This window comes from Triticum aestivum, chromosome 3B (assembly GCF_018294505.1).
Source record: "Triticum aestivum cultivar Chinese Spring chromosome 3B, IWGSC CS RefSeq v2.1, whole genome shotgun sequence".
In the NCBI taxonomy this organism is placed as follows: domain Eukaryota; kingdom Viridiplantae; phylum Streptophyta; class Magnoliopsida; order Poales; family Poaceae; genus Triticum; species Triticum aestivum.
The window spans coordinates 189,954,647-189,962,928 of NC_057801.1; the positions used below are offsets into that span (position 1 = coordinate 189,954,647).

Below are 8,282 nucleotides of genomic sequence, written 5' to 3' on the forward strand. Positions count from 1 at the left end.
GATGTTGGTTTATCCTGGCTCCGCTACCGGCAGTCACCAATCTTAAAGGTTCCTCTCTTAAAAAGGAATTACTTGACCTTCATCAAGCCCTCCAAAACGCTGAATCGGTAGTCTTAGCATCTACTCCCTCCGTCCCAAAATAAGTACTCAATTCTGTACTAGCTTTAGTACAAAGTTAGTATAAAGTTGAGTCACTTATTTTGGACTGAGGGAGTACTTGGGTAACGTTTTGGAGTCCAGATATTTGTTATGGAGCAACTCTTGCCAAACATCTTCCTTGCTAAGTTAAGTAGCTTATACTACAATATGAAGAGGGGGATAGGTGAAGAGAAGAGTAGAAAAGGAAATTAGCTAACCTGCAATGTGGTTATTATGTGATGGCAGGTAGTGCATGTGCGCAGACAGATCTTAGCCCGAGTGCAGGTTGATTCCCTCTTATTTTGTTTCTTACCTCAGCTGCTTCAGAGCACTGTGCAGTAGTTTTTTAGGATTAATAACAGCGCACACGGATGTTCCTTATTCCTTTCAGCATGTGGGGCACCATCCAGGTGTCAGCCATTGGCCCCTCTCTGTACCTGTGCCCTCTTCCGCCAGTCTATGTAAAACGGAAGTTAACTAATACCGCTCTTCTACTTTTGCTTCTGAGTTGTTGTAATGGCTCTTAGGGTAGTTTGAATTCGGTCTGCCGGTTAGCTATTTGATCCTGTGGAGTCCGGTTGGTTTCTTTCGTTTACTTTCGAACTCTTTATAGAACTGTGTGGTTTTCAGTAATGAAAATCGAAAGGGGCAAGCCCTTCTTTGATGAAAAAAAAAAACTAATACCGCTCGAGCTTAAATAACCGGATGGTAATTTACACTCGAATTGCCAGTGATTCCCCATCATTATCATTATCCCCAATCACTGGCTGATACCGTATCCTCAGTCACTGGCTCATATGGCAGCAGCCGAACACTGAAAGCTCGAGCACCTCCATGGTTGATTGCTGAAGTTTTGTCGACAGCAATTGTTGACATGCACCACAGTATCTGTCAGTCCCATGCTTGTTTCTTTCAGCTAAACTCAACTGTTGTTTCTTCTTTTTGTGTGTTGGAGATTTCACGAGACAGATACAGGGAGAGAGAATCCAAGCGAGTAGCTAAGCCTCGCAGTCGCAGCCATCCACGAGACGAGAGGAAGGGAGAAAAACTAGCTAGTGCTTAGTAGAAACAAGGGACAAGTTTGGCTCTTCTGGTCCTCATGTGCATCATCTCCTCCCCTCCACCCCGGAACAAAACCCCTCGCCTCGCGGCCACGATCACATGCCGTTGCCGCTCGCCAGTTTGTGTTTGCCTTAATTGGCCCCGGCCCCTCCCTCCCTCCGCCTCCATACCTCACTACTGCTCACTGCCAGTATATCCAGGGGGAGCGTTAATAGCTAGCTAGCGCGCCATTCCCCAAGCCAGCCACACATGCACACTGCGCCGGGCATTCACTCCCCTGCTCACGCACGCATTCAGCACTGTGCAGCTGCTGCTAGTGCTCTCCCCTACCCTGCATCTGCAACACCTAGTAGCTGACTGTGGGAAGGATCGATGGTGTGGAAGAGCTGGGGACGGCGGCTCCTGCTGAGCGCGGCCGTGCTCCTCTGCTCGGCCGCTGCTGCTGCTGCCGGCGACGTCTCCCTCAGCTTGACCAGCGCCCCGCCGCGCATCTCGACGTCGCCGTCGGCGGTGTTCGCCTTCCGTGCCGTGCAGAGCAGCGGCTGGACCTGCGGGGACTGCGCCATTACCTGCAAGGTAAGAAGCTCCATCTGGGTCCCGCCCCCGGCGCTCTATGTTCTACGCGTATGCTGCTTTGCTTTGCACGCGCGTCTCTTTCCACTTTCGAATTTTGAACGCATTTCATTTTTCAAATGTTCGTGCTCATTTAGTCAGGTTCAACCAGAGAAATCCGAGTACATCCTAGCTTCCGGACAATGGTAGTTTACAGTTAGTAGTACAGCACTTGAGAACCAAGACATGAAGCTGGCCTTGAATTAAACTGTACGAGATGAATGATTCTACAGGGCAATCCATTACTACCGGTCCAGTAATTCTCACCGGTCAAATAGAATTTAAAATTCCATGCAAAAAAATAGAATTTAAAATTCGGTTCTGACATTAGGGTGCCTTTTCGAATTTTGCTGCCACCTGGAACACTTTTATTTAGACGTAAGAAGTACTGGTATCAGCAAGAAAAAAAGAAAAAAAATCATTGTAGATTCCACATGTCTGCACAATAGTATAATTGAGCAAACAGTAAGTCGAACCTGAATACGTACTTCGGAACAGTTATATGAGGATTGTTTGCACTGCACTGCACGCAGTTGGACGGTGAAAGAAGATCGGACTGCGGGGGCAACGGAAATGGGACGGAGGTGGTAACCTTTGCAGGACTCAAGGACGGGAACCACACATTCGCAGCGTGCGCGACCCCGAGATCAGGATCAGGAAGCAGCGCGGGCCCAACCTGCGCCACCTACGCCTGGGATGTTGGTTAAGTAACACATCAATTAGACCCACCCAACCTAGCTGCAATGTGTAGTCACGAATCTGAATGTGTCTGCGATGTATGTGCGCATGCAGACACCGTTCCTCCGACGGCGACGGTGGCGGCGGAGTCGGCCTTCACGGCCGCGCCCAACGTCTCGGTGCTCGTCTCCCTGAGCGAGCTGTGCCCGGGCGGCGGCGGCTTCACGTGCAACGCCACCTACTGCGACGTACGTATGTGGCCTGGTACTGGTATGGTACCACTCTCAAGGAATCTCTCTGCGTCTGGTCTCATCGAACGAATGTGCACTGCAACTGCAGCTCATCGTGTACGGGCCTGGCCGTGTGGAGCCGTCCACCCTGGAGGCCGTCGTGCCCGGCCTGCGGTACTCCGTCGCCGTGTCGGCGTCGCCGGACGTGGACTACGGGCGCATGATCCTGGTGATGCGCAGAGGGTTCTGCACCGACGTGGCCGGCCACCGCTTCCGGAGGAGCTCCAACTCGAGCTTCACCCTCCGCTTCGGTGCGTACTACCATCCCAACTGATGATATACAAAATAAACAAAATAGCATCGCAACGCACTGATCTGAATCCAAAACTTGATGATAGACAAAAGGAGCGATTCCATGAACATCACCGCCAGCATCCCGCAGAAGCTCCTGCAGATCCAGGGCGCGATGAGGGTGGTCGAGGCCACCAACAACGACAGGGAGCTGAGGATATACATGTCCTTTGCGGAACCGGTGATGAACTCGTCCGCGGAGATCCTCGCCGCTCTCACCGCGACCGGGGCCGTGCTGACGCCGACCAACAGGAGCACGCTCGGCAACCGTCGGTTCGGTTTCGTCGTAAGCTTCGCTGTCCTTCTCTTCTTGTCCATCCTACTATTGATTGGCAAGCTGCTTGATTCGATTCATACGCCTGAATGTTAACATAATTTGTGTGCAGGTGAATAAGATATCGAGCACAGCTGTTGTGACTGTTGCATGTGATACGAGTTCCGTGATCAGCAGACAGGGGACCCCAGTTTATTCATCACAACCATTCACATTTCTATATGGTATTTATTCCTATTCCTGTTCCGGCTCCAGCACTTCCATTCTGGACGCCATACACAATTTTGATCTGGTTTTTCCCTCTTCTGCATGCTTGATGGATGGCGCTGCTGACAGATACGCGACGGCCTTCTGTTAAACTGGCAACGTCGACCGTGAGGACAAGCTCACACACCATCCCCGTCTTGATCAAGTTTGAAAAGCCTGTGTTTAACTTCACCTCCTCTGCAGTGCAACTTTCTGGGGGCAAACTATTGAGGCAAGAATTAATAGATAGATATTCCAATAACATCTGAATAAACGGCTAAATTATTTTTACCTTAGGAGTCAATTAGGACGTTATATAAATTAACGCTTCACGTATGGTTGGTTGGCTTTGCTTTCAGCTTCCATGAAGCTAGTAAGAGCATATACACAATGCAGATCCTGGCAGTTGACAAGCTGGTTTCGGTCCAGGTTGCTGAGAACACAGCTCAGGACGTGGCTGGGAATCCCAATCTGCCATCAGACCGCCTCCAAGTGAGACACTGTATGTATCAGCATTCAGCAATAGCATTCATTCTTCGCTTGCTACTCATTTATTATTAACAGCACAACAACCCAATCCAACCCTTTGATCATCATACATAAACACTGCTTTGTGCCCATCAGCACCAGTATGGCAACCAGGCAATGGAATATCCTTACGATTTTACTATGATCTCCATGCAGATTCTGTCCCTGCATCGTCTTCATCCATCGCAACCATCGCCACCGTAATATTTGCAGCAACCGCCATCCTCGCCACACTGCTCACCATCTCCACATCATCGCTTATTGCATCCGGCGCCATGGCAAGGCCTTCGTCTTACTCCATCTCCGAGCCATCACGAAATCTTCTGGTAATTAGCATGGGCCTCAACTCTGCTACCTGGTGTCCGGGTGACAGCTCCAGCTTCAGCAGGCTCATCGCTCACAAACATACCATCTGATCGATGATGATCGATCGCTGTTGTCTTATTTTTTTTACAGAGAATGGCATGCCACATCCAGATCTTCGCTCTGTCGAGATGGCTGTCGATAAATCTGCCGGTGGAGTACTACGAGCTGGCCAAGGGGATAGAGTGGACAATTCCGTACATCCGGCTTCCGTGGGAGGGTCCCTCTGCAGATCCATTCGTGGGCTACTCCACCATGCCAGCCATTGCGTACTCGGAGCTGGTGGACAGGAGTGATGTAATACAGGCTGATCCCTACTACCCTGGAGCTGCACCAGGTGGTCAGCAGCAGCAGATTACGCCGATGCAGATACCGGTAGAAGGGAAGCCGCCGGCGATCCCGCTGCAGATCCAGGCGTTGGATGGGAAGCCACTGACCGCAATGGAGTACCGATCTTTCTTTGAGGTCACATGAATTTTGAAGTTTCTCCCTGCGTTTTATTTGGGTCTCCATGCTTATCGTCGATTTTTTGGAGCCATCATTTTCGTTACACCTCTGGATGCTGAATGAGCACTGCATGGCTGAAATGCAGAATCAGGACATGAAGCCTGAAGCGCAGATTATCATGAAGCTGCAAGATTTGGACGGGTATGATACTTGGTCTTCATGATCGAGTGCTCTCGAGACTTATCAACTGACCGATTGTATTATTTATGCTGTTGAAACGTGGCATGCATGGATGCAGGTGGAAATACTTTGGAAGAAACATGTTGTGGCTGGGTGTCATTGGGGGAGGTCTCATACTGCTGCATCTTCTTCTCCTCCTCTACTTGAGATTAAGGTACAGAGGAGGCACAGGAAAGTACGGAGCACTCGTCCTCCCCAGATTTGAGATCATGCTTGCAATCCTTGCGATGCCTTGCATATCCCAAGCGTCTGCAGCACTCATCAGAGGTACGCCGTCCATCCCAATGCTCTGATCGATGCAGAGATCGTGTGATTGATTTCAACGGGATAAATGATATCGACCAGGTGGGACTACCGGAGGGTTGGCAGTGGGGATCGTGCTCATCGGCATCTTGACGGCGTTCCTGGTGGCCTTGCTGCTGTTCCTGTCGCTGGGCATCACGACGGGCAGGCTGCTCCAGTACAAGGAGGTGCACCAGGAGGGGCAGGAGCACCGCTGGTACCAGGAGATCGTCAGGCGGTCGCTCGGCCCCGGCAAGCGCGGGCAGTGGACGTGGAAGGACCCCGCCCGCGCCGCGCGGCTCGTCAAGCTCGGCCCGCTGTTCGAGGACCTGCGCGGCCCGCCCAAGTACATGCTGACGCAGATCGTCGTGGGCGGGGGCGGGAAGCGGGCGGCGGCGGACCAGCGGATCATGGCGTCGGAGGACGAGAACGAGGACGCGGAGGCGCCGGTGATCCAGAAGGTGTTCGGCATCCTGAGGATCTACTACACGTTCCTCGAATCGGTGAAGCGGGTGGCGCTGGGCATCGTGGCGGGCGCGCACGCGTCGTCGGGCCGGTCGTCGCGGGCGCACGCCGTCGTGGTGCTGGCCGTCGCGTCGTTCCAGCTCTTCTTCATGCTGCTCAAGAAGCCCTTCATCAAGAAGCGGGTGCAGCTGGTGGAGATCGTGGCGGTGGCCAGCGAGGTGTTCATCTTCGCCGCCTGCCTCGTGCTCATCGACAGGAACAGCGGCGACGGCAGGGGCGAGCTCGAGGAGGTCGAGGAGAGCGGCGGCGTGGGGATCGCCATGCTCGGCGTCTTCTCGCTGGCGTTCGCGGCGCAGGTGTGCAACGAGTGGAACGCGCTGTACCGGCAGGTGCAGTTCCTGAGCCCGGACAGGAGCTCCTTCCTGGAGGGCGCCAAGGCGGCTTCGGTCGGGCTGCTGCTGCTGGTGCTTCCGTCGTCGGTGCTGGGCGACCCGCTGGCGGGCCAGCAGCAGCAGGAGCCGTCGCCGGATGGCGGCGGCTCCACGGGCCAGACGGTGCCGGGCGAGGCGCAGAGGAGTTCGAACGAGCGGTCGTGGCTTGGGCAGCTGCGGGAGATGGCCAAGGCGAGCTTCAGCAGGGACGGGGAGGACCCGTCCAGCAGCACCGCGTTCAAGGGGAAAAGGAGCGGGAGCTCGTCGGTGGCGTCGCAGTCTGCGGACTCCAAGGCCAAGGGGGAGTGGAGGCCCAAGTCCAAGGCGCTGTACAAGGATTTGGAGGCCATCTTCTCCAACAGGTAGCAGGCTCGCTCGTCCATGATTGGCAAGTGACATGAGAATAAGATAGAATCAACTGATATTCAAAAAAAAAAAGATAGAATCAACTGGATAAGCAGGGAACAAGTGGAAACACTGCACATACTAGCAATAGGAATATGCCGTTTAATTTGACACAAAATCATCAGTAGGTGTATGTGTGGTAGCATTATTGTCACAAGATCATTCATGACCGTAATAGAATGAGTTCTTCATAATCACCTTTTTGGCTCAAGAAAAAAAAACAGGTGAGTTTTTGTCTAGAGAACAAAATAGATACTCCCTCTGTAAAGAAATATAAGAGCGTTTAGATCACTACACTTTAGTGATCTAAACACTCTTATATTTCTTTGCAAAGGGAGTACGTATTATTGAATGGGTGGTAGTTTCTTACTGTGTTGAGCATCCAGACTCAGAGTGAACATGTGTTGTTCCCGAGTGAAATCTTAAATTTTGCGCACTTATAATCATGAAATTGAAAGGCCATTCGGATTGTTTTTAAATTAAATCTAGCTAAAATTAAATGCCTATATATTGTAAGAGCATCCTAGCTTCCTAAACATTGAGCCTATACAGTTTTTTGGGGCTCAAACAAAGAAAGTGATCCAGTAGGATCTTTTGGGGCTCAAACAAAGAAAGTGATCCAGTAGGTCCTATCATAGGATCTAAAATAGGAAGGCACCCAAAATCCATCCAACAACCTCTTCTCCGACAGGTGTGAGAGGAGGCCCCATTTCGGTCATTGCGAAATTTCCGACAATGAGAGAGAAATTCGGTCGTCCTGCCAGCGTGGCGGTAGAGTGCGTAGGCAGCCACAGTCAGTCTTCTTCCTCCTCGCCAGGCTGCCATGATGCTTCTTTACACCTTCAACCTTTGTCCCCTACCTCTCCGTCTCACCCTGCCAGCAGTCGTCTTTGACAATGCCATACCCTCGAGTATAGCTATGGAGGACAAATTACCCACGACTCGGAGTCCACCACCTATACAAGGGTGTATCACCTAAAGATACTAGATGGTAACCAACTCAGACTCTTTTGTAACCTTAGCCTCATCCGCCTATAAAAGGTGACACAGGACCCCTCCCCCCTCGAGCGGTACTTGTTCGTTGCTATTCCCAACACAATTATACACATCAAGCCCTAGCTCTCATACGAGGTTGTGATCAATACCATACACAAAAGGAAGGAGTGCGGTATTACCTTCACACTGAGGGCTGGAACCTGGGTAAATCTCATCTCTTGTGCATCCCCTATGTTTCCCTAGTATGTGTGGTACCCCATGAACACCTTACACTGATAGTTGGCACTCGAGGTAGAGGCTGCACGTACTGGATCAGATCGGATACAAATGGGATCCACTTTCCACTTTGTGGAGTTCACCCCAGGACAAGGTATCCGCTTTGGCTCCCTGAATTTCATCGCAAATGTGGTTGGGCATCTCCCCCTCGTGCGCTACCTTGCTTGAAGGACAGTCTCTCCACTTTGGGCGTCTGGACTTTGTAGCCAACAACTTTGGCAAGCTTCGCGTCCACAAGTCGGCTCCCTACCTATTGGT

General features: G+C 51.7%; 1 protein-coding gene across 6 annotated transcripts; it reads left to right on the forward strand.

Moving 5' to 3' along the window:
* Positions 1 to 6,949, forward strand: LOC123069300 (uncharacterized). Of its 6 annotated transcripts, XM_044492116.1 has the most exons (13): positions 1,294 to 1,776; positions 2,346 to 2,514; positions 2,605 to 2,738; positions 2,830 to 3,031; positions 3,119 to 3,357; positions 3,458 to 3,569; positions 3,682 to 3,823; positions 3,951 to 4,093; positions 4,276 to 4,445; positions 4,576 to 4,947; positions 5,075 to 5,130; positions 5,228 to 5,436; positions 5,515 to 6,949. In XM_044492116.1, exons 1-13 carry the CDS (start codon positions 1,573 to 1,575, stop codon positions 6,711 to 6,713), a joined length of 3,351 nt encoding a protein of 1,116 aa, XP_044348051.1. In that variant the 5' UTR covers positions 1,294 to 1,572; the 3' UTR covers positions 6,714 to 6,949. The 6 variants fall into 6 exon arrangements, with proteins under 6 accessions (XP_044348054.1, XP_044348051.1, XP_044348052.1 ...); XM_044492119.1 differs by lacking the exons at positions 1,294 to 1,776; positions 2,346 to 2,514 and adding an exon at positions 1 to 7; XM_044492117.1 differs by having other exon boundaries at positions 1,300 to 1,776; positions 2,311 to 2,738.
* Positions 6,950 to 8,282: the final 1,333 nt, after the last annotated feature.

Excerpts from the sequence above, each read along its gene's own strand:
- LOC123069300 (XM_044492116.1), top strand. The coding sequence starts at position 1,573 with ATGGTGTGGAAGAGCTGGGGACGGCGGCTCCTGCTGAGCGCGGCCGTG. Across the intron at positions 2,739-2,829 it reads GCAACGCCACCTACTGCGAC|CTCATCGTGTACGGGCCTGG; the intron begins GTACGTATGTGG and ends CTGCAACTGCAG. Across the intron at positions 4,094-4,275 it reads CCGCCTCCAAGTGAGACACT|ATTCTGTCCCTGCATCGTCT; the intron begins GTATGTATCAGC and ends ATCTCCATGCAG.